This window comes from Mobula hypostoma, chromosome 11, assembly GCF_963921235.1.
Source record: "Mobula hypostoma chromosome 11, sMobHyp1.1, whole genome shotgun sequence".
Classification (NCBI taxonomy): Eukaryota; Metazoa; Chordata; class Chondrichthyes; order Myliobatiformes; family Myliobatidae; genus Mobula; species Mobula hypostoma.
In genome coordinates this window covers 78,236,217-78,263,052 of record NC_086107.1, presented here as the reverse complement: position 1 = coordinate 78,263,052, position 26,836 = coordinate 78,236,217, and the positions used below count along the sequence as shown (strand labels likewise).

At 40.3% G+C, this 26,836-nt stretch overlaps 1 protein-coding gene across 1 annotated transcript in view; it reads right to left on the bottom strand.

The window, feature by feature from the left end:
• The window catches only part of LOC134353480 (mucin-2-like), a 182,926-nt gene that overhangs the window by 49,389 nt on the left and 106,701 nt on the right, over positions 1–26,836 (bottom strand). The window contains exons 37-45 of the mRNA XM_063061484.1: positions 25,734–25,946; positions 20,314–20,526; positions 17,601–17,813; positions 14,884–15,096; positions 12,176–12,388; positions 9,476–9,679; positions 6,760–6,972; positions 4,045–4,257; positions 1,331–1,543 (exon numbers count right to left, since the gene is read on the bottom strand). Coding sequence (XP_062917554.1) covers positions 1,331–1,543; positions 4,045–4,257; positions 6,760–6,972; positions 9,476–9,679; positions 12,176–12,388; positions 14,884–15,096; positions 17,601–17,813; positions 20,314–20,526; positions 25,734–25,946 — 1,908 coding nt within the window. The remainder of the gene's footprint in view (positions 1–1,330; positions 1,544–4,044; positions 4,258–6,759; positions 6,973–9,475; positions 9,680–12,175; positions 12,389–14,883; positions 15,097–17,600; positions 17,814–20,313; positions 20,527–25,733; positions 25,947–26,836) is intronic.

Genomic DNA, 26,836 nt, shown 5'->3' with positions numbered 1-26,836 from the left:
GGTTCTGCCCCAGAAGGCAATGGAGGCCAAGTCTCTGGATGATTTCAAGAACCACATGGAAAAGCTCATAGAGATAGAGGAATCAAAGGTTATAGTGACAAGGCAGGAAATGGATACTGATTGTGGATGATCAGCCATGATCAGAGTGAATGGCGGTGCTGGCTTGAAGGACTGAATGGCCTCCTCCTGCACCTAATGTCGATTGTCTACCATTGAAATATGTCAGGGTACAGTCTGTATTGAGAAGATGGAAATCACAACGAGGCAAAGATATTCATTTGATTGTGTGTTCTTGGGTGAGCTACTGATTACACCCACTTCTGAGGAGTATTTTGCTCAAAGGCAAATAGTTGACTATAACGCAGCAGGTGGTATATTAATTGACAGGCCGCAAAGCACTGACAATCAAAAATTCTATTATTGGCAACACTGTCTACATCCTGATGTCATGCCAACATTGAAAAGAATGTGAAATCTGCCATCTCATCCTCAGCAACTTGAATCCTGTGTTCATGATGAAGCAAGCGTATTGAAGTAATGCATCCAATTCTGTTACCCACTGAAAGAAAGAAACTGAAGGCTATGCAAGTGTGCAAACCAGGTTTATTGCAGAGTGTTGCTGATTACCGACATCTTTCATGAGATGGATTTGGTTCAACCTGTCTCACAGTTATCCGGTGCCCTGGAAAATATTGAAGTGCATTATATCTTGTCTCAGAAGCTGAGGTGGCTGCTGCTTCATGGCTATGATGTAAAGAGTGCAACAAACAGAGTATACAGTGGATAATATCTTTGCAAGTTCTAAATCTCTCAAAACAGAATCAAGCATTTCAGGTGTGTGGAGATCTATTAATAGGAGCTGTATAGAATGAGTGCATTTCCTGAGAAATGTGGGGGCTTGTTTTCACTTCCTTGTTGTTTGAGTTGGAAAATGAAATAGAAGTGTTTCAAAGGATAAGAGACCAGCACTGAATATCCAGAGAATTGAACAATGTGGAGCGGAGCACACTCAGGTAGTATATTGCTTCTATTGATCACAAATTTAACTTGTTTGGGACATCATCATGACACGAAACATCTATCCACATTGCACGTTCTTATACGTTACATTTTTTAATGGATTCCTGATTCTACTTAACACACAAATCTATAAAACAATGAAATAAATTTCCACTGTATATTATTCAATTATATTCAAGTTTGGAATGGTCCATAACCTTTACATTTTGTTCACTGTGCCACTGAAAACAAACATCAAAGGGAAAAATTGCTATTAAATCACTTCTAGGAATTGTGTACGTTACAGCACAGTTGTTACAAATAATCTTACCAGGTGCCATTTTTCCTCCATCTGTGAGACAGCTACAGGTTGCTGGTGTTGCTGGCGTTATTGGAGTTACAGTTACTACTGTAGAAGAAGTGTGTTCAGGAGCGGTGGTTGTACTTTCACATCTTCCGGTATACTTCATAACTTCACAATCTGTAGTGCAGAGCGTGAAGTTGCAGAGGCCTGATTTCCCTGTAGACGTCACAATCGCCTGACCTGGTGACAAAAAAAAGAGAATCATTCCACTTATTTTGTATTTTAAAAAAATCTTGCATCAAGAAAACAGTTTCATTCAGTTGAATGTATCGAGAATGTTTCCAGAGCCCTGAATATCATTTCGCAAGCGATAAGCCACACAAGGAGTTTCTGGGCAAAACGACTGTAGATGGAATGCAATTATATCGTACCACTCAACTATCTCAGTGTGCAGTCTGTATTGAGATGGTGCAAGTGACTACGAGGCAAAGTTATTTGTTTTATTGTGTGTTGTTGGGTGATATACTGATTATACACATTTCTGATGAGTACTTTGCTCAATAGCAAAGAGTTTACGTCAATGCTCTAAGTGCTATATTTGTGACAAAAGACCAAGTTATCAGAAGATTGATGCCGATAAGAGAGATAAGAGAGAGACAAATTGGGGAAACATTCAAAATGCTAATAAGAGAGAGACGAGAGAGATTAACGAAAAGAAACACAGTTCCGAGGATTGTCGGACCGGTTGCTTTGAAGCTGAACTGCTTGAAGTTTGATGGACAGGCGATACCCCAGCAGGGGGATAAAAGGAACAGGTTCGCTAAGGCAAGCGACACAGCATGACACCACGAGATAACGAGACCCTGGAAGTGCAATGTTGTATGATGACGGATAATCTTACCAGGTGCCATTTTAAATCCCTCTGCATTACAGCTACAGGTTGTTGGTCCTGTTGTTTCTGGAGTCACAGTTACTACTGTAGATGTTGTGGGTTCTGGAGTGGTAGTCGTACTTTCACATCTTCCGGTATACTTCAAAATTTTGCAATCCACAGTACAGAGAGTGAATTTGCAGAGGCCTGATTTCCCTGCAGAAGTCACAATTGCCTGACCTGGAGACAGAGTAAAGAAAATCACACTGTGTTTATCTTGAATGTATAAAAGATTAAAAACAAAATGACCTGCAGTGATTAAACAGCTTCATTCAGTGAAAACGCTGAAAAATGTTTCCGAGCTGTAAATATCATTTCACAGAAGATTAGCCACACGAGGAGTTTCTGGACAAAGCTTCTGCAGATAGAGTGCAATTAGATCACTCCAGAAGCAGAGGCCACAGTTTCAGAATAGGGGGTAGACCATTTAGAAGTGAGCTGAGGAAAAAAGTTTTTTACCCAGAGAGTGGTGGGTACTTGGAAGGTTCTGCCCCAGAAGGCAATGGAGGCCAAGTCTCTGGATGATTTCAAGAAACACATGGAAAAGCTCATAGAGATAGAGGAATCAAAGGTTATAGTGACAAAACAGGAAATGGATACTGATTGTGGATGATCAGCCATGATCAGAGTGAATGGCGGTGCTGGCTTGAAGGACTGAATGGCCTCCTCCTGCACCTAATGTCGATTGTCTACCATTGAAATATGTCAGGGTACAGTCTGTATTGAGAAGATGGAAATCACAACGAGGCAAAGATATTCATTTGATTGTGTGTTCTTGGGTGAGCTACTGATTACACCCACTTCTGAGGAGTATTTTGCTCAAAGGCAAATAGTTGACTATAACGCAGCAGGTGGTATATTAATTGACAGGCCGCAAAGCACTGACAATCAAAAATTCTATTATTGGCAACACTGTCTACATCGTGATGTCATGCCAACATTGAAAAGAATGTGAAATCTGCCATCTCATCCTCAGCAACTTGAATCCTGTGTTCATGATGAAGCAAGCGTATTGAAGTAATGCATCCAATTCTGTTACCCACTGAAAGAAAGAAACTGAAGGCTATGCAAGTGTGCAAACCAGGTTTATTGCAGAGTGTTGCTGATTACCGACATCTTTCATGAGATGGATTTGGTTCAACCTGTCTCACAGTTATCCGGTGCCCTGGAAAATATTGAAGTGCATTATATCTTGTCTCAGAAGCTGAGGTGGCTGCTGCTTCATGGCTATGATGTAATGAGTGCAACAAACAGAGTTTACAGTGGATAATATCTTTGCAAGTTCTAAATCTCTCAAAACAGAATCAAGCATTTCAGGTGTGTGGAGATCTATTAATAGGAGCTGTATAGAATGAGTGCATTTCCTGAGAAATGTGGGGGCCTGTTTTCACTTCCTTGTTGTTTGAGTTGGAAAATGAAATAGAAGTGTTTCAAAGGATTCGAGACCATCACTGAATATTCAGAGAATTGAACAATGTGGAGCTGAGCACACTGAGGTAGCATATTGCTTCTATTGATCACAAATTTAACTTGTTTGGGACATCATCATGACACGAAACATCTATCCACATTGCACGTTCTAATACGTTACATTTTTTAATGAATTCCTGTATCTACTTAACACACAAATTTATAAAACGATGAAATAAATTTCCACTGTGATTCTATTATATTCAAGTTTGGAATGGACCATAACCTTCACAATTTTGTTCACTGTGCCACTGAAAACAAACATCAAAGGGAAAAATTGGTATTAAATCACTTCTAGGAATTATGTACGTTACAGCACAGTTGTTACAAATAATCTTACCAGGTGCCATTTTTCCTCCATCTGTGAGACAGCTACAGGTTGCTGGTGTTGCTGGTGTTATTGGAGTTACAGTTACTACTGTGGAAGAAGTGTGTTCAGGAGCGGTGGTTGTACTTTCACATCTTCCGGTATACTTCATAACTTCACAATCTGTAGTGCAGAGCGTGAAGTTGCAGAGGCCTGATTTCCCTGTAGACGTCACAATCGCCTGACCTGGTGACAAAAAAAAGAGAATCATTCCACTTATTTTGTATTTTAAAAAAATCTTGCATCAATAAAACAGCTTCATTCAGTTGAATGTATCGAGAATGTTTCCAGAGCCATGAATATCATTTCGCAAACGATAAGCCACACAAGGAGTTTCTGGGCAAAACGACTGTAGATGGAATGCAATTATATCGTACCACTCAACTATCTCAGTGTGCAGTCTGTATTGAGATGGTGCAAGTGACTACGAGGCAAAGTTATTTGTTTTATTGTGTGTTGTTGGGTGATATACTGATTATACACATTTCTGATGAGTACTTTGCTCAATAGCAAAGAGGTTACATCAATGCTCTAAGTGCTATATTTGTGACAAAAGACCAAGTTATCAGAAGATTGATGCCGATAAGAGAGATAAGAGAGAGACAAATGGGGGAAACATTCAAAATGCTATTAAGAGAGAGACGAGAGAGATTAACAAAAAGAGACACAGTTCCGAGTATTGTCGGACTGGTTGCTTTGAAGCTGAACTGTTTGAAGTTTGATGGACAGGCGATACTCCAGCAGGGGGATAACAGGAACAGGTTCGCTAGGGCAAGCGACACAGCACGACACCACAAGATAACGAGACCCTGGAAGTGCGTTGTTGTATGATGACGGATAATCTTACCAGGTGCCATTTTAAATCCATCTGCGTTACAGCTACAGGTTGTTGGTCCTGTTGTTTCTGGAGTCACAGTTACTACTGTAGATGTTGTGGGTTCTGGAGTGGTAGTCGTACTTTCACATCGTCCGGTATACCTCAAAATTTTGCAATCCACAGTACAGAGAGTGAATTTGCAGAGGCCTGATTTCCCTACAGAAGTCACAATTGCCTGACCTGGAGACAGAGTAAAGAAAATCACACTGTGTTTATCTTGAATGTATAAAACATTAAAAACAAAATGACCTGCAGTGATTAAACAGCTTCATTCAGTGAAAATGCTGAAAAATGTTTCCGAGCTGTAAATATCATTTCACAGAAGATTAGCCACACGAGGAGTTTCTGGACAAAGCTTCTGCAGATAGAGTGCAATTAGATCACTCCAGAAGCAGAGGCCACAGTTTCAGAATAGGGGGTAGATCATTTAGAAGTGAGCTGAGGAAAAACTTTTTACCCAGAGAGTGGTGGGTACTTGGAAGGTTCTACCCGAGAAGGCAATGGAGGCCAAGACTCTGGATGATTTCAAGAAACACATGGAAAAGCTCTTAAAGATAGAGGAATCAAAGGTTATAGTGATAAGGCAGGAAATGGATACTGATTGTGGATGATCAGCCATGATCAGAGTGAATGGCGGTGCTGGCTTGAAGGACTGAATGGCCTCCTCCTGCACCTAATGTCGATTGTCTACCATTGAAATATGTCAGGGTACAGTCTGTATTGAGATGATGGAAATCACAACGAGGCAAAGATATTCATTTGATTGTGTGTTCTTGGGTGAGCTACTGATTACACCCATTTCTGAGGAGTATTTTGCTCAAAGGCAAAGAGTTGACTATAATGCAGCAGGTGGTATATTAATTGACAGGCCGCAAAGCACTGACAATCAAAAATTCTATTATTGGCAACACTGTCTACATCGTGATGTCATGCCAACATTGAAAAGAATGTGAAATCTGCCATCTCATCCTCAGCAACTTGAATCCTGTGTTCATGATGAAGCAAGCGTATTGAAGTAATGCATCCAATTCTGTTACCCACTGATAGAAAGAAACTGAAGGCTGTGCAAGTGTGCAAACCAGGTTTATTGCAGAGTGTTGCTGATTACCGACATCTTTCATGAGATGGATTTGGTTCAACCTGTCTCACATTTATCCGGTGCCCTGGAAAATATTGAAGTGCATTATATCTTGTCTTAGAAGCTGAGGTGGTTGCTGCTTCATGGCTATGATGTAAAGAGTGCAACAAACAGAGTATACAGTGGATAATATCTTTGCAAGTTCTAAATCTCTCAAAACAGAATCAAGCATTTCAGGTGTGTGGAGATCTATTAATAGGAGCTGTATAGAATGAGTGCATTCCCTGAGAAATGTGGGGGCCTGTTTTCACTTCCTTGTTGTTTGAGTTGGAAAATGAAATAGAAGTGTTTCAAAGGATTCGAGACCAGCAGTGAATATTCAGAGAATTGAACAATGAGGAGCTGAGCACACTGAGGTAGCATATTGCTTCTATTGATCACAAATTTAACTTGTTTGGGACATCATCATGACACGAAACATCTATCCACATTGCACGTTCTTATACGTTACATTTTTTAATGGATTCCTGAATCTACTTAACACACAAATCTATAAAACAATGAAATAAATTTCCACTGTATATTATTCAATTATATTCAAGTTTGGAATGGTCCATAACCTTTACATTTTGTTCACTGTGCCACTGAAAACAAACATCAAAGGGAAAAATTGCTATTAAATCACTTCTAGGAATTGTGTACGTTACAGCACACTTGTTACAAATAATCTTACCAGGTGCCATTTTTCCTCCATCTGTGAGACAGCTACAGGTTGCTGGTGTTGCTGGTGTTATTGGAGTTACAGTTACTACTGTAGAAGAAGTGTGTTCAGGAGCGGTGGTTGTACTTTCACATCTTCCGGTATACTTCATAACTTCACAATCTGTCGTGCAGAGCGTGAAGTTGCAGAGGCCTGATTTCCCTGTAGACGTCACAATCGCCTGACCTGGTGACAAAAAAAAGAGAATCATTCCACTTATTTTGTATTTTAAAAAAATCTTGCATCAAGGAAACAGCTTCATTCAGTTGAATGTATCGAGAATGTTTCCAGAGCCATGAATATCATTTCGCAAACAATAAGCCACACAAGGAGTTTCTGGGCAAAACGACTGTAGATGGAATGCAATTATATCGTACCACTCAACTATCTCAGTGTGCAGTCTGCATTGAGATGGTGCAAGTGACTACGAGGCAAAGTTATTTGTTTTATTGTGTGTTGTTGGGTGATATACTGATTATACACATTTCTGATGAGTACTTTGCTCAATAGCAAAGAGTTTACGTCAATGCTCTAAGTGCTATATTTGTGACAAAAGACCAAGTTATCAGAAGATTGATGCCGATAAGAGAGATAAGAGAGAGACAAATGGGGGAAACATTCAAAATGCTAATAAGAGAGAGACGAGAGAGATTAACGAAAAGAGACACAGTTCCGAGGATTGTCGGACCGGTTGCTTTGAAGCTGAACTGTTTGAAGTTTGATGGACAGGCGATACCACAGCAGGGGGATAAAAGGAACAGGTTTGCTAAGGCAAGCGACACAGCACGACACCACGAGATAACGAGACCCTGGAAGTGCGTTGTTGTATGATGACGGATAATCTTACCAGGTGCCATTTTAAATCCATCTGCGTTACAGCTACAGGTTGTTGGTCCTGTTGTTTCTGGAGTCACAGTTACTACTGTAGATGTTGTGGGTTCTGGAGTGGTAGTCGTACTTTCACATCTTCCGGTATACTTCAAAATTTTGCAATCCACAGTACAGAGAGTGAATTTGCAGAGGCCTGATTTCCCTGCAGAAGTCACAATTGCCTGACCTGGAGACAGAGTAAAGAACATCACACTGTGTTTATCTTGAATGTAGAAAACATTAAAAACAAAATGACCTGCAGTGATTAAACAGCTTCATTCAGTGAAAACGCTGAAAAATGTTTCCGAGCTGTAAATATCATTTCACAGAAGATTAGCCACACGAGGAGTTTCTGGACAAAGCTTCTGCAGATAGAGCGCAATTAGATCACTCCAGAAGCAGAGGCCACAGTTTCAGAATAGGGGGTAGCCCATTTAGAAGTGAGCTGAGGAAAAACTTTTTTACCCAGAGAGTGGTGGGTACTTGGAAGGTTCTGCCCCAGAAGGCAATGCAGGCCAAGTCTCTGGATGATTTCAAGAAACACATGGAAAAGCTCTTAAAGATAGAGGAATCAAAGGTTATAGTGAGAAGGCAGGAAATGGATACTGATTGTGGATGATCAGCCATGATCAGAGTGAATGGCGGTGCTGGCTGGAAGGACTGAATGGCCTCCTCCTGCATCTAATGTCGATTGTCTACCATTGAAATATGTCAGGGTACAGTCTGTATTGAGATGATGGAAATCACAACGAGGCAAAGATATTCATTTGATTGTGTGTTCTTGGGTGAGCTACTGATTACACCCACTTCTGAGGAGTATTTTGCTCAAAGGCAAAGAGTTGACTATAATGCAGCAGGTGGTATATTAATTGACAGGCCGCAAAGCACTGACAATCAAAAATTCTATTATTGGCAACACTGTCTACATCGTGATGTCATGCCAACATTGAAAAGAATGTGAAATCTGCCATCTCATCCTCAGCAACTTGAATCCTGTATTCATGATGAAGCAAGCGTATTGAAGTAATGCATCCAATTCTGTTACCCACTGATAGAAAGAAACTGAAGGCTGTGCAAGTGTGCAAACCAGGTTTATTGCAGAGTGTTGCTGATTACCGACATCTTTCATGAGATGCATTTGGTTCAACCTGTCTTACAGTTATCCGGAGCCCTGGAAAATATTGAAGTGCATTATATCTTGTCTTAGAAGCTGAGGTGGCTGCTGCTTCATGGCTATGATGTAAAGAGTGCAACAAACAGATTATAGAGTGGATAATATCTTGGCAAGTTCTAAATCTCTCAAAACAGAATCAAGCATTTCAGGTGTGTGGAGATCTATTAATAGGAGCTGTATAGAATGAGTGCATTTCCTGAGAAATGTGGGGGCTTGTTTTCACTTCCTTGTTGTTTGAGTTGGAAAATGAAATAGAAGTGTTTCAAAGGATAAGAGACCAGCACTGAATATCCAGAGAATTGAACAATGTGTAGCTGAGCACACTGAGGTAGCTTTTTGCTTCTATTGATCACAAATTTAACTTGTTTGGGACATCATCATGACACGAAACATCTATCCACATTGCACGTTCTTATACGTTACATTTTTTAATGGATTCCTGATTCTACTTAACACACAAATCTATAAAACAATGAAATAAATTTCCACTGTATATTATTCAATTATATTCAAGTTTGGAATGGTCCATAACCTTTACATTTTGTTCACTGTGCCACTGAAAACAAACATCAAAGGGAAAAATTGCTATTAAATCACTTCTAGGAATTGTGTACGTTACAGCACAGTTGTTACAAGTAATCTTACCAGGTGCCATTTTTCCTCCATCTGTGAGACAGCTGCAGGTTGCTGGTGTTGCTGGAGTTACAGTTACTACTGTAGAAGAAGTGTGTTCAGGAGCGGTGGTTGTACTTTCACATCTTCCGGTATACTTCATAACTTCACAATCTGTAGTGCAGAGCGTGAAGTTGCAGAGGCCTGATTTCCCTGTAGACGTCACAATCGCCTGACCTGGTGACAAAAAAAAGAGAGAATCATTCCACTTATTTGGTATTTAAAAAAAATCTTGCATCAAGGAAACAGCTTCATTCAGTTGAATGTATCGAGAATGTTTCCAGAGCCCTGAATATCATTTCGCAAACGATAAGCCACACAAGCAGTTTCTGGGCAAAGCGACTGTAGATGGAATGCAATTATATCGTACCACTCAACTATCTCAGTGTGCAGTCTGCATTGAGATGGTGCAAGTGACTACGAGGCAAAGTTATTTGTTTTATTGTGTGTTGTTGGGTGATATACTGATTATACACATTTCTGAAGAGTACTTTGCTCAATAGCAAAGAGTTTACGTCAATGCTCTAAGTGCTATATTTGTGACAAAAGACCAAGTTATCAGAAGATTGATGCCGATAAGAGAGAGACAAATGGGGGAAACATTCAAAATGCTAATAAGAGAGAGACGAGAGAGATTAACGAAAAGAGACACAGTTCCGAGGATTGTCGGACCGGTTGCTTTGAAGCTGAACAGTTTGAAGTTTGATGGACAGGCGATACCCCAGCAGGGGGATAAAAGGAACAGGTTCGCTAAGGCAAGCGACACAGCACGACACCACGAGATAACGAGACCCTGGAAGTGCGTTGTTGTATGATGACGGATAATCTTACCAGGTGCCATTTTAAATCCATCTGCGTTACAGCTACAGGTTGTTGGTCCTGTTGTTTCTGGAGTCACAGTTACTACTGTAGATGTTGTGGGTTCTGGAGTGGTAGTCGTACTTTCACATCTTCCGGTATACTTCAAAATTTTGCAATCCACAGTACAGAGAGTGAATTTGCAGAGGCCTGATTTCCCTGCAGAAGTCACAATTGCCTGACCTGGAGACAGAGTAAAGAAAATCACACTGTGTTTATCTTGAATGTAGAAAACATTAAAAACAAAATGACCTGCAGTGATTAAACAGCTTCATTCAGTGAAAACGCTGAAAAATGTTTCCGAGCTGTAAATATCATTTCACAGAAGATTAGCCACACGAGGAGTTTCTGGACAAAGCTTCTGCAGATAGAGCGCAGTTAGATCACTCCAGAAGCAGAGGCCACAGTTTCAGAATAGGGGGTAGACCATTTAGAAGTGAGCTGAGGAAAAACTTTTTTACCCAGAGAGTGGTGGGTACTTGGAAGGTTCTGCCCCAGAAGGCAATGGAGGCCAAGTCTCTGGATGATTTCAAGAAACACATGGAAAAGCTCTTAAAGATAGAGGAATCAAAGGTTATAGTGAGAAGGCAGGAAATGGATACTGATTGTGGATGATCAGCCATGATCAGAGTGAATGGCGGTGCTGGCTTGAAGGACTGAAGGGCCTCCTCCTGCATCTAATGTCGATTGTCTACCATTGAAATATGTCAGGGTACAGTCTGTATTGAGATGATGGAAATCACAACGAGGCAAAGATATTCATTTGATTGTGTGTTCTTGGGTGAGCTACTGATTACACCCACTTCTGAGGAGTATTTTGCTCAAAGGCAAACAGTTGACTATAATGCAGCAGGTGGTATATTAATTGACAGGCCGCAAAGCACTGACAATCAAAAATTCTATTATTGGCAACACTGTCTACATCGTGATGTCATGCCAACATTGAAAAGAATGTGAAATCTGCCATCTCATCCTCAGCAACTTGAATCCTGTATTCATGATGAAGCAAGCGTATTGAAGTAATGCATCCAATTCTGTTACCCACTGATAGAAAGAAACTGAAGGCTGTGCAAGTGTGCAAACCAGGTTTATTGCAGAGTGTTGCTGATTACCGACATCTTTCATGAGATGCATTTGGTTCAACCTGTCTTACAGTTATCCGGAGCCCTGGAAAATATTGAAGTGCATTATATCTTGTCTTAGAAGCTGAGGTGGCTGCTGCTTCATGGCTATGATGTAAAGAGTGCAACAAACAGAGTATAGAGTGGATAATATCTTGGCAAGTTCTAAATCTCTCAAAACAGAATCAAGCATTTCAGGTGTGTGGAGATCTATTAATAGGAGCTGTATAGAATGAGTGCATTTCCTGAGAAATGTGGGGGCTTGTTTTCACTTCCTTGTTGTTTGAGTTGGAAAATGAAATAGAAGTGTTTCAAAGGATAAGAGACCAGCACTGAATATCCAGAGAATTGAACAATGTGTAGCTGAGCACACTGAGGTAGCATATTGCTTCTATTGATCACAAATTTAACTTGTTTGGGACATCATCATGACACGAAACATCTATCCACATTGCACGTTCTTATACGTTACATTTTTTAATGGATTCCTGATTCTACTTAACACACAAATCTATAAAACAATGAAATAAATTTCCACTGTATATTATTCAATTATATTCAAGTTTGGAATGGTCCATAACCTTTACATTTTGTTCACTGTGCCACTGAAAACAAACATCAAAGGGAAAAATTGCTATTAAATCACTTCTAGGAATTGTGTACGTTACAGCACAGTTGTTACAAATAATCTTACCAGGTGCCATTTTTCCTCCATCTGTGAGACAGCTACAGGTTGCTGGTGTTGCTGGTGTTATTGGAGTTACAGTTACTACTGTAGAAGAAGTGTGTTCAGGAGCGGCGGTTGTACTTTCACATCTTCCGGTATACTTCATAACTTCACAATCTGTAGTGCAGAGCGTGAAGTTGCAGAGGCCTGATTTCCCTGTAGACGTCACAATCGCCTGACCTGGTGACAAAAAAAAGAGAATCATTCCACTTATTTTGTATTTAAAAAAAATCTTGCATCAAGGAAACAGCTTCATTCAGTTGAATGTATCGAGAATGTTTCCAGAGCCATGAATATCATTTCGCAAACGATAAGCCACACAAGGAGTTTCTGGGCAAAACGACTGTAGATGGAATGCAATTATATCGTACCACTCAACTATCTCAGTGTGCAGTCTGTATTGAGATGGTGCAAGTGACTACGAGGCAAAGTTATTTGTTTTATTGTGTGTTGTTGGGTGATATACTGATTATACACATTTCTGATGAGTACTTTGCTCAATAGCAAAGAGTTTACGTCAATGCTCTAATTTGTGACAAAAGACCAAGTTATCAGAAGATTGATGCCGATAAGAGAGATAAGAGAGAGACAAATGGGGGAAACATTCAAAATGCTAATAAGAGAGAGACGAGAGAGATTAACGAAAAGAGACACAGTTCCGAGGATTGTCGGACCGGTTGCTTTGAAGCTGAACTGTTTGAAGTTTGATGGACAGGCGATACCCCAGCAGGGGGATAAAAGGAACAGGTTCGCTAAGGCAAGCGACACAGCACGACACCACGAGATAACGAGACCCTGGAAGTGCGTTGTTGTATGATGACGGATAATCTTACCAGGTGCCATTTTAAATCCATCTGTGTTACAGCTACAGGTTGTTGGTCCTGTTGTTTCTGGAGTCACAGTTACTACTGTAGATGTTGTGGGTTCTGGAGTGGTAGTCGTACTTTCACATCTTCCGGTATACTTCAAAATTTTGCAATCCATAGTACAGAGAGTGAATTTGCAGAGGCCTGATTTCCCTGCAGAAGTCACAATTGCCTGACCTGGAGACAGAGTAAAGAAAATCACACTGTGTTTATCGTGAATGTATAAAACTTTAAAAACAAAATGACCTGCAGTGATTAAACAGCTTCATTCAGTGAAAACGCTGAAAAATGTTTCCGAGCTGTAAATATCATTTCACAGAAGATTAGCCACACGAGGAGTTTCTGGACAAAGCTTCTGCAGAAAGAGTGCAATCAGATCACTCCAGAAGCAGAGGCCACAGTTTCAGAATAGGGGGTAGACCATTTAGAAGTGAGCTGAGGAAAAACTTTTTTACCCAGAGAGTGGTGGGTACTTGGAAGGTTCTGCCCCAGAAGGCAATGGAGGCCAAGTCTCTGGATGATTTCAAGAAACACATGGAAAAGCTCTTAAAGATAGAGGAATCAAAGGTTATAGTGAGAAGGCAGGAAATGGATACTGATTGTGGATGATCAGCCATGATCAGAGTGAATGGCGGTGCTGGCTTGAAGGACTGAATGGCCTCCTCCTGCACCTAATGTCGATTGTCTTCCATTGAAATATGTCAGGGTACAGTCTGTATTGAGATGATGGAAATCACAACGAGGCAAAGATATTCATTTGATTGTGTGTTCTTGGGTGAGCTACTGATTACACCCACTTCTGAGGAGTATTTTGCTCAAAGGCAAAGAGTTGACTATAATGCAGCAGGTGGTATATTAATTGACAGGCCGCAAAGCACTGACAATCAAAAATTCTATTATTGGCAACACTGTCTACATCGTGATGTCATGCCAACATTGAAAAGAATGTGAAATCTGCCATCTCATCCTCAGCAACTTGAATCCTGTGTTCATGATGAAGCAAGCGTATTGAAGTAATGCATCCAATTCTGTTACCCACTGATAGAAAGAAACTGAAGGCTGTGCAAGTGTGCAAACCAGGTTTATTGCAGAGTGTTGCTGATTACCGACATCTTTCATGAGATGCATTTGGTTCAACCTGTCTCACAGTTATCCGGTGCCCTGGAAAATATTGAAGTGCATTATATCTTGTCTTAGAAGCTGAGGTGGCTGCTGCTTCATGGCTATGATGTAAAGAGTGCAACAAACAGAGTATTCAGTGGATAATATCTTTGCAAGTTCTAAATCTCTCAAAACAGAATCAAGCATTTCAGGTGTGTGGAGATCTATTAATAGGAGCTGTATAGAATGAGTGCATTTCCTGAGAAATGTGGGGCATGTTTTCACTTCCTTGTTGTTTGAGTTGGAAAATGAAATAGAAGTGTTTCAAAGGATTCGAGACCAGCACTGAATATTCAGAGAATTGAACAATGTCGAGCTGAGCACACTGAAGTAGCATATTGCTTCTATTGATCACAAATTTAACTTGTTTGGGACATCATCATGACACGAAACATCTATCCACATTGGACGTTCTTATACGTTACATTTTTTAATGGATTCCTGAATCTACTTAACACACAAATCTATAAAACAATGAAATAAATTTCCACTGTAAATTATTCAGTTATATTCAAGTTTGGAATGGACCATAACCTTTACAAGTTTGTTCACTGTGCCACTGAAAACAAACATCAAAGGGAAAAATTGCTATTAAATCACTTCTAGGAATTGTGTACGTTCCAGCACAGTTGTTACAAATAATCTTACCAGGTGCCATTTTTCCTCCATCTGTGAGACAGCTACAGGTTTCTGGTGTTGCTGGTGTTATTGGAGTTACAGTTACTACTGTAGAAGTTGTGGGTTCTGGAGCGGCCGTTGTACTTTCACATCTTCCGGTAAACTTCATAACTTCACAACCTGTAGTGCAGAGCGTGAAGTTGCAGAGGCCTGATTTCCCTGTAGACGTCACAATCGCCTGACCTGGTGACAAAAACAAGAGAATCATTCCATTTATTTTGTATTTTAAAAAAATCTTGCATCTAGAAAACAGCTTCATTCAGTTGAATGTATCGAGAATATTTTCAGAGCCATGGATATCATTTCGCAAACAATAATCCACACAAGGAGTTTCTGGGCAAAACGACTGTAGGTGGAATGCAATTATATCGTACCACTCAACTATCTCAGTGTGCAGTCTGTATTGAGATGGTGCAAGTGACTACGAGGCAAAGTTATTTGTTTTATTGTGTGTTGTTGGGTGATATACTGATTATACACATTTCTGACGAGTACTTTGCTCAATAGCAAAGAGTTTACGTCAATGCTCTAAGTGCTATATTTGTGACAAAAGACCAAGTTATCAGAAGATTGATGCCGATAAGAGAGATAAGAGAGAGACAAATGGGGGAAACATTAAAAAATTCTAATAAGAGAGAGAGGAGAGAGATTAACGAAAAGAGACACAGTTCCGAGTATGGTCGGACCGGTTGCTTTGAAGCTGAACTGTTTGAAGTTTGATGGACAGGCGATACCCCAGCAGGGGGATAAAAGGAACAGGTTCGCTAAGGCAAGCGACACAGCACGACACCACGAGATAACGAGACCCTGGAAGTGCATTGTTGTATGATGACGGAGAATCTTACCAGGTGCCATTTTAAATCCATCTGCGTTACAGCTACAGGTTGTTGGTCCTGTTGTTTCTGGAGTCACAGTTACTACTGTAGATGTTGTGGGTTCTGGAGTGGTAGTCGTACTTTCACATCTTCCGGTATACTTCAAAATTTTGCAATCCATAGTACAGAGAGTGAATTTGCAGAGGCCTGATTTCCCTGCAGAAGTCACAATTGCCTGACCTGGAGACAGAGTAAAGAAAATCACACTGTGTTTATCTTGAATGTATAAAACATTAAAAACAAAATGACCTGCAGTGATTAAACAGCTTCATTCAGTGAAAACGCTGAAAAATGTTTCCGAGCTGTAAATATCATTTCACAGAAGATTAGCCACACGAGGAGTTCCTGGACAAAGCTTCTGCAGATAGAGTGCAATTAGATCACTCCAGAAGCAGAGGCCACATTTTCAGAATATGGGGTAGACCATTTAGAAGTGAGCTGAGGAAAAACTTTTTTACCCAGAGAGTGGTGGGTACTTGGAAGGTTCTGCCCCAGAAGGCAATGGAGGCCAAGCCTCTGGATGATTTCAAGAAACACATGGAAAAGCTCTTAAAGATAGAGGAATCAAAGGTTATAGTGATAAGGCAGGAAATGGATACTGATTGTGGATGATCAGCCATGATCACAGTGAACGGCGGTGCTGGCTTGAAGGACTGAATGGCCTCCTCCTGCACCTAATGTCGATTGTCTACCATTGAAATATGTCAGGGTACAGTCTGTATTGAGATGATGGAAATCACAACGAGGCAAAGATATTCATTTGATTGTGTGTTCTTGGGTGAGCTACTGATTACACCCACTTCTGAGGAGTATTTTGCTCAAAGGCAAACAGTTGACTATAATGCAGCAGGTGATGTATTAATTGACAGGCCGCAAAGCACTGACAATCAAAAATTCTATTATTGGCAACACTGTCTACATCGTGATGTCATGCCAACATTGAAAAGAATGTGAAATCTGCCATCTCATCCTCAGCAATTTGAATCCTGTGTTCATGATGAAGCAAGCGTATTGAAGTAATGCATCCAATTCTGTTACCCACTGATAGAAAGAAACTGAAGGCTGTCCAAGTGTGCAAACCAGGTTTATTGCAGAGTGTTGCTGATTACCGACATCTTTCATGAGATGCATTTGGTGCAACCTGTCTCACAGTTATCCGGTGCCCTGGAAAATATTGAAGTGCATTATATCTTGTCTTAGAAGCTGAGGTGGCTGCTGCTTCATGGCTATGATGTAAAGAGTGCAACAAACAGAGTATACAGTGGATAATATCTTTGCAAGTTCTAAATCTCTTAAAACAGAATCAAGCATTTCAGGTGTGTGGAGATCTATTAATAGGAGCTGTATAGAATGAGTGCATTTCCTGAGAAATGTGGGGGCCTGTTTTCACTTCCTTGTTGTTTGAGTTGGAAAATGAAATAGAAGTGTTTCAAAGGATTCGAGACCAGCAGTGAATATTCAGAGAATTGAACAATGTGGAGCTGAGCACACTGAGGTAGCATATTGCTTCTATTGATCACAAATTTAACTTGTTTGGGACATCATCATGACACGAAACATCTATCCACATTGCACGTTCTTATACGTTACATTTTTTAATGGATTCCTGAATCTACTTAACACACAAATCTATAAAACAATGAAATAAATTTCCACTGTATATTATTCAATTATATTTAAGTTTGGAATGGTCCATAACCTTTTCATTTTGTTCACTGTGCCACTGAAAACAAACATCAAAGGGAAAAATTGCTATTAAATCACTTCTAGGAATTGTGCACGTTACAGCACAGTTGTTACAAATAATCTTACCAGGTGCCATTTTTCCTCCATCTGTGAGACAGCTACAGGTTGCTGGTGTTGCTGGTGTTATTGGAGTTACAGTTACTACTGTAGAAGAAGTGTGTTCAGGAGCGGTGGTTGTACTTTCACATCTTCCGGTATACTTTATAACTTCACAATCTGTAGTGCAGAGCGTGAAGTTGCAGAGGCCTGATTTCCCTGTAGACGTCACAATCGCCTGACCTGGTGACAAAAAAAAGAGAATCATTCCACTTATTTTGTATTTTTAAAAAATCTTGCATCAAGGAAACAGCTTCATTCAGTTGAATGTATCGAGAATGTTTCCAGAGCCATGAATATCATTTCGCAAACGATAAGCCACACAAGGAGTTTCTGGGCAAAACGACTGTAGATGGAATGCAATTACATCGTACCACTCAACTATCTCAGTGTGCAGTCTGTATTGAGATGGTGCAAGTGACTACGAGGCAAAGTTATTTGTTTTATTGTGTGTTGTTGGGTGATATACTGATTATACACATTTCTGATGAGTTCTTTGCTCAATAGCAAAGAGTTTACGTCAATGCTCTAAGTGCTATATTTGTGACAAAAGACGAAGTTATCAGAAGATTGATGCCGATAGGAGAGATAAGAGAGAGACAAATGGGGGAAACATTCAAAATGCTAATAAGAGAGAGACGAGAGAGATTAACGAAAAGAGAAACAGTTCCGAGGTTTGTCGGACCGGTTGCTTTGAAGCTGAACAGTTTGAAGTTTGATGGACAGGCGATACCCCAGCAGGGGGATAAAAGGAACAGGTTCGCTAAGGCAAGCGACACAGCACGACACCACGAGATAACGAGACCCTGGAAGTGCGTTGTTGTATGATAACGGATAATCTTACCAGGTGCCATTTTAAATCCATCTGTGTTACAGCTACAGGTTGTTGGTCCTGTTGTTTCTGGAGTCACAGTTACTACTGTAGATGTTGTGGGTTCTGGAGTGGTAGTCGTACTTTCACATCTTCCGGTATACTTCAAAATTTTGCAATCCATAGTACAGAGAGTGAATTTGCAGAGGCCTGATTTCCCTGCAGAAGTCACAATTGCCTGACCTGGAGACAGAGTAAAGAAAATCACACTGTGTTTATCTTGAATGTATAAAACATTAAAAACAAAATGACCTGCAGTGATTAAACAGCTTCATTCAGTGAAAACGCTGAAAAATGTTTCCGAGCTGTAAATATCATTTCACAGAAGATTAGCCACACGAGGAGTTTCTGGACAAAGCTTCTGCAGATAGAGTGCAATTAGATCACTCCAGAAGCAGAGGCCACAGTTTCAGAATAGGGGGTAGACCATTTAGAAGTGAGCTGAGGAAAAACTTTTTTACCCAGAGAGTGGTGGGTTCTTGGAAGGTTCTGCCCCAGAAGGCAATGGAGGCCAAGTCTCTGGATGATTTCAAGAAAGACATGGAAAAGCTCTTAAAGATAGAGGAATCAAAGGTTATAGTGATAAGGCAGGAAATGGATACTGATTGTGGATGATCAGCCATGATCAGAGTGAATGGCGGTGCTGGCTTGAAGGACTGAATGGCCTCCTCCTGCACCTAATGTCGATTGTCTACCATTGAAATATGTCAGGGTACAGTCTGTATTGAGATGATGGAAATCACAACGAGGCAAAGATATTCATTTGATTGTGTGTTCTTGGGTGAGCTACTGATTACACCCACTTCTGAGGAGTATTTTGCTCAAAGGCAAAGAGTTGACTATAATGTAGCAGGTGGTATATTAATTGACAGGCCGCAAAGCACTGACAATCAAAAATTCTATTATTGGCAACACTGTCTACATCGTGATGTCATGCCAACATTGAAAAGAATGTGAAATCTGCCATCTCATCCTCAGCAACTTGAATCCTGTGTTCATGATGAAGCAAGCGTATTGAAGTAATGCATCCAATTCTGTTACCCACTGATAGAAAGAAACTGAAGGCTGTGCAAGTGTGCAAACCAGGTTTATTGCAGAGTGTTGCTGATTACCGACATCTTTCATGAGATGCATTTGGTTCAACCTGTCTCACAGTTATCCGGTGCCCTGGAAAATATTGAAGTGCATTATATCTTGTCTTAGAAGCTGAGGTGGCTGCTGCTTCATGGCTATGATGTAAAGAGTGCAACAAACAGAGTATTCAGTGGATAATATCTTTGCAAGTTCTAAATCTCTCAAAACAGAATCAAGCATTTCAGGTGTGTGGAGATCTATTAATAGGAGCTGTATAGAATGAGTGCATTTCCTGAGAAATGTGGGGCCTGTTTTCACTTCCTTGTTGTTTGAGTTGGAAAATGAAATAGAAGTGTTTCAAAGGATTCGAGACCAGCACTGAATATTCAGAGAATTGAACAATGTCGAGCTGAGCACACTGAGGTAGCATATTGCTTCTATTGATCACAAATTTAACTTGTTTGGGACATCATCATGACACGAAACATCTATCCACATTGCACGTTCCTATACGTTACATTTTTTAATGGATTCCTGAATCTACTTAACACAGAAATCTATAAAACAATGAAATAAATTTCCACTGTGATTCAATTATATTCAAGTTTGGAATGGACCATAACCTTTACAAGTTTGTTCACTGTGCCACTGAAAACAAACATAAAAAGGGAAAAATTGCTATTAAATCACTTCTAGGAATTGTGTACGTTCCAGCACAGTTGTTACAAATAATCTTACCAGGTGCCATTTTTCCTCCATCTGTGAGACAGCTACAGGTTTCAGGTGTTGCTGGTGTTATTGGAGTTACAGTTACTACTGTAGAAGTTGTGGGTTCTGGAGCGGCCGTTGTACTTTCACATCTTCCGGTAAACTTCATAACTTCACAACCTGTAGTGCAGAGCGTGAAGTTGCAGAGGCCTGATTTCCCTGTAGACGTCACAATCGCCTGACCTGGTGACAAAAACAAGAGAATCATTCCATTTATTTTGTATTTTAAAAAAATCTTGCGTCTAGAAAACAGCTTCATTCAGTTGAATGTATCGAGAATATTTTCAGAGCCATGAATATCATTTCGCAAACAATAATGCACACAAGGAGTTTCTGGGCAAAACGACTGTAGGTGGAATGCAATTATATCGTACCACTCAACTATCTCAGTGTGCAGTCTGTATTGAGATGGTGCAAGTGACTACGAGGCAAAGTTATTTGTTTTATTGTGTGTTGTTGGGTGATATACTGATTATACACATTTCTGACGAGTACTTTGCTCAATAGCAAAGAGTTTACGTCAATGCTCTAAGTGCTATATTTGTGACAAAAGACCAAGTTATCAGAAGATTGATGCCGATAAGAGAGATAAGAGAGAGACAAATGGGGGAAACATTCAAAATTCTAATAAGAGAGAGAGGAGAGAGATTAACGAAAAGAGACACAGTTCCGAGTATGGTCGGACCGGTTGCTTTGAAGCTGAACTGTTTGAAGTTTGATGGACAGGCGATACCCCAGCAGGGGGATAAAAGGAACAGGTTCGCTAAGGCAAGCGACACAGCACGACACCACGAGATAACGAGACCCTGGAAGTGCATTGTTGTATGATGACGGATAATCTTACCAGGTGCCATTTTAAATCCATCTGCGTTACAGCTACAGGTTGTTGGTCCTGTTGTTTCTGGAGTCACAGTTACTACTGTAGATGTTGTGGGTTCTGGAGTGGTAGTCGTACTTTCGCATCTTCCGGTATACTTCAAAATTTTGCAATCCATAGTACAGAGAGTGAATTTGCAGAGGCCTGATTTCCCTGCAGAAGTCACAATTGCCTGACCTGGAGACAGAGTAAAGAAAATCACACTGTGTTTATCTTGAATGTAGAAAACATTAAAAAAAAAATGACCTGCAGTGATTAAACAGCTTCATTCAGTGAAAACGCTGAAAAATGTTTCCGAGCTGTAAATATCATTTCACAGAAGATTAGCCACACGAGGAGTTCCTGGACAAAGCTTCTGCAGATAGAGTGCAATTAGATCACTCCAGAAGCAGAGGCCACAGTTTCAGAATATGGGGTAGACCATTTAGAAGTGAGCTGAGGAAAAACTTTTTTACCCAGAGAGTGGTGGGTACTTGGAAGGTTCTGCCCCAGAAGGCAATGGAGGCCAAGCCTCTGGATGATTTCAAGAAACACATGGAAAAGCTCTTAAAGATAGAGGAATCAAAGGTTATAGTGATAAGGCAGGAAATGGATACTGATTGTGGATGATCAGCCATGATCAGAGTGAATGGCGGTGCTGGCTTGAAGGACTGAATGGCCTCCTCCTGCACCTAATGTCGATTGTCTACCATTGAAATATGTCAGGGTACAGTCTGTATTGAGATGATGGAAATCACAACGAGGCAAAGATATTCATTTGATTGTGTGTTCTTGGGTGAGCTACTGATTACACCCACTTCTGAGGAATATTTTGCTCAAAGGCAAACAGTTGACTATAATGCAGCAGGTGATATATTAATTGACAGGCCGCAAAGCACTAACAATCAAAAATTCTATTATTGGCAACACTGTCTACATCGTGATGTCATGCCAACATTGAAAAGAATGTGAAATCTGCCATCTCATCCTCAGCAACTTGAATCCTGTATTCATGATGAAGCAAGCGTATTGAAGTAATGCATCCAATTCTGTTACCCACTGATAGAAAGAAACTGAAGGCTGTGCAAGTGTGCAAACCAGGTTTATTGCAGAGTGTTGCTGATTACCGACATCTTTCATGAGATGCATTTGGTGCAACCTGTCTCACAGTTATCCGGTGCCCTGGAAAATATTGAAGTGCATTATATCTTGTCTCAGAAGCTGAGGTGGCTGCTGCTTCATGGCTATGATGTAAAGAGTGCAACAAACAGAGTATACAGTGGATAATATCTTTGCAAGTTCTAAATCTCTCAAAACAGAATCAAGCATTTCAGGTGTGTGGAGATCTATTAATAGGAGCTGTATAGAATGAGTGCATTTCCTGGGAAATGTGGGGGCCTGTTTTCACTTCCTTGTTGTTTGAGTTGGAAAATGAAATAGAAGTGTTTCAAAGGATTCGAGACCATCACTGAATATTCAGAGAATTGAACAATGTCGAGCTGAGCACACTGAGGTAGCATATTGCTTCTATTGATCACAAATTTAACTTGTTTGGGACATCATCATGACACGAAACATCTATCCACATTGCACGTTCTAATACGTTACATTTTTTAATGAATTCCTGGATCTACTTAACACACAAATTTATAAAACGATGAAATAAATTTCCACTGTGATTCTATTCAAGTTTGGAATGGACCATAACCTTCACAATTTTGTTCACTGTGCCACTGAAAACAAACATCAAAGGGAAAAATTGCTATTAAATCACTTCTAGGAATTATGTACGTTACAGCACAGTTGTTACAAATAATCCTACCAGGTGCCATTTTTCCTCCATCTGTGAGACAGCTACAGGTTGCTGGTGTTGCTGGTGTTATTGGAGTTACAATTACTACTGTAGAAGAAGTGTGTTCAGGAGCGGTGGTTGTACTTTCACATCTTCCGGTATACTTCATAACTTCACAATCTGTAGTGCAGAGCGTGAAGTTGCAGAGGCCTGATTTCCCTGTAGACGTCACAATCGCCTGACCTGGTGACAAAAATAAGAGAATCATTCCACTTATTTTGTATTTTAAAAAAATCTTGCATCAAGAAAACAGCTTCATTCAGTTGAATGTATCAAGAATGTTTCCAGAGCCATGAATATCATTTCGCAAACGATAAGCCACACAAGGAGTTTCTGGGCAAAACGACTGTAGATGGAATGCAATTATATCGTACCACTCAACTATCTCAGTGTGCAGTCTGTATTGAGATGGTGCAAGTGACTACGAGGCAAAGTTATTTGTTTTATTGTGTGTTGTTGGGTGATATACTGATTATACACATTTCTGATGAGTACTTTGCTCAATAGCAAAGAGGTTACATCAATGCTCTAAGTGCTATATTTGTGACAAAAGACCAAGTTATCAGAAGATTGATGCCGATAGGAGAGATAAGAGAGAGACAAATGGGGGAAACATTCAAAATGCTATTAAGAGAGAGACGAGAGAGATTAACAAAAAGAGACACAGTTCCGAGTATTGTCGGACTGGTTGCTTTGAAGCTGAACTGTTTGAAGTTTGATGGACAGGCGATACTCCAGCAGGGGGATAAAAGGAACAGGTTCGCTAGGGCAAGCGACACAGCACGACACCACAAGATAACGAGACCCTGGAAGTACGTTGTTGTATGATGACGGATAATCTTACCAGGTGCCATTTTAAATCCATCTGCGTTACAGCTACAGGTTGTTGGTCCTGTTGTTTCTGGAGTCACAGTTACTACTGTAGATGTTGTGGGTTCTGGAGTGGTAGTCGTACTTTCACATCGTCCGGTATACTTCAAAATTTTGCAATCCACAGTACAGAGAGTGAATTTGCAGAGGCCTGATTTCCCTACAGAAGTCACAATTGCCTGACCTGGAGACAGAGTAAAGAAAATCACACTGTGTTTATCTTGAATGTAGAAAACATTAAAAACAAAATGACCTGCAGTGATTAAACAGCTTCATTCAGTGAAAATGCTGAAAAATGTTTCCGAGCTGTAAATATCATTTCACAGAAGATTAGCCACACGAGGAGTTTCTGGACAAAGCTTCTGCAGATAGAGAGCAATTAGATCACTCCAGAAGCAGAGGCCACAGTTTCAGAATAGGGGGTAGATCATTTAGAAGTGAGCTGAGGAAAAACTTTTTACCCAGAGAGTGGTGGGTACTTGGAAGGTTCTACCCGAGAAGGCAATGGAGGCCAAGACTCTGGATGATTTCAAGAAACACATGGAAAAGCTCTTAAAGATAGAGGAATCAAAGGTTATAGTGATAAGGCAGGAAATGGATACTGATTGTGGATGATCAGCCATGATCAGAGTGAATGGCGGTGCTGGCTTGAAGGACTGAATGGCCTCCTCCTGCACCTAATGTCGATTGTCTACCATTGAAATATGTCAGGGTACAGTCTGTATTGAGATGATGGAAATCACAACGAGGCAAAGATATTCATTTGATTGTGTGTTCTTGGGTGAGCTACTGATTACACCCACTTCTGAGGAGTATTTTGCTCAAAGGCAAAGAGTTGACAATAATGCAGCAGGTGGTATATTAATTGATAGGCCGCAAAGCACTGACAATCAAAAATTCTATTATTGGCAACACTGTCTACATCGTGATGTCATGCCAACATTGAAAAGAATGTGAAATCTGCCATCTCATCCTCAGCAACTTGAATCCTGTGTTCATGATGAAGCAAGCGTATTGAAGTAATGCATCCAATCCTGTTACCCACTGATAGAAAGAAACTGAAGGCTGTGCAAGTGTGCAAACCAGGTTTATTGCAGAGTGTTGCTGATTACCGACATCTTTCATGAGATGCATTTGGTTCAACCTGTCTCACAGTTCTCCGGTGCCCTGGAAAATATTGAAGTGCATTATATCTTGTCTTAGAAGCTGAGGTGGCTGCTGCTTCATGGCTATGATGTAAAGAGTGCAACAAACAGAGTATTCAGTGGATAATATCTTTGCAAGTTCTAAATCTCTCAAAACAGAATCAAGCATTTCAGGTGTGTGGAGATCTATTAATAGGAGCTGTATAGAATGAGTGCATTTCCTGAGCAATGTGGGGCCTGTTTTCACTTCCTTGTTGTTTGAGTTGGAAAATGAAATAGAAGTGTTTCAAAGGATTCGAGACCAGCACTGAATATTCAGAGAATTGAACAATGTCGAGCTGAGCACACTGAGGTAGCATATTGCTTCTATTGATCACAAATTTAACTTGTTTGGGACATCATCATGACACGAAACATCTATCCACATTGCACGTTCCTATACGTTACATTTTTTAATGGATTCCTGAATCTACTTAACACAGAAATCTATAAAACAATGAAATAAATTTCCACTGTGATTCAATTATATTCAAGTTTGGAATGGACCATAACCTTTACAAGTTTGTTCACTGTGCCACTGAAAACAAACATAAAAAGGGAAAAATTGCTATTAAATCACTTCTAGGAATTGTGTACGTTCCAGCACAGTTGTTACAAATAATCTTACCAGGTGCCATTTTTCCTCCATCTGTGAGACAGCTACAGGTTTCAGGTGTTGCTGGTGTTATTGGAGTTACAGTTACTACTGTAGAAGTTGTGGGTTCTGGAGCGGCCGTTGTACTTTCACATCTTCCGGTAAACTTCATAACTTCACAATCTGTAGTGCAGAGCGTGAAGTTGCAGAGGCCTGATTTCCCTGTAGACGTCACAATCGCCTGACCTGGTGACAAAAACAAGAGAATCATTCCATTTATTTTGTATTTTAAAAAAATCTTGCATCTAGAAAACAGCTTCATTCAGTTGAATGTATCGAGAATATTTTCAGAGCCATGAATATCATTTCGCAAACAATAATCCACACAAGGAGTTTCTGGGCAAAACGACTGTAGGTGGAATGCAATTATATCGTACCACTCAACTATCTCAGTGTGCAGTCTGTATTGAGATGGTGCAAGTGACTACGAGGCAAAGTTATTTGTTTTATTGTGTGTTGTTGGGTGATATACTGATTATACACATTTCTGACGAGTACTTTGCTCAATAGCAAAGAGTTTACATCAATGCTCTAAGTGCTATATTTGTGACAAAAGACCAAGTTATCAGAAGATTGATGCCGATAAGAGAGATAAGAGAGAGACAAATGGGGGAAACATTCAAAATTCTAATAAGAGAGAGAGGAGAGAGATTAACGAAAAGAGACACAGTTCCGAGTATGGTCGGACCGGTTGCTTTGAAGCTGAACTGTTTGAAGTTTGATGGACAGGCGATACCCCAGCAGGGGGATAAAAGGAACAGGTTCGCTAAGGCAAGCGACACAGCACGACACCACGAGATAACGAGACCCTGGAAGTGCATTGTTGTATGATGACGGATAATCTTACCAGGTGCCATTTTAAATCCATCTGCGTTACAGCTACAGGTTGTTGGTCCTGTTGTTTCTGGAGTCACAGTTACTACTGTAGATGTTGTGGGTTCTGGAGTGGTAGTCGTACTTTCGCATCTTCCGGTATACTTCAAAATTTTGCAATCCATAGTACAGAGAGTGAATTTGCAGAGGCCTGATTTCCCTGCAGAAGTCACAATTGCCTGACCTGGAGACAGAGTAAAGAA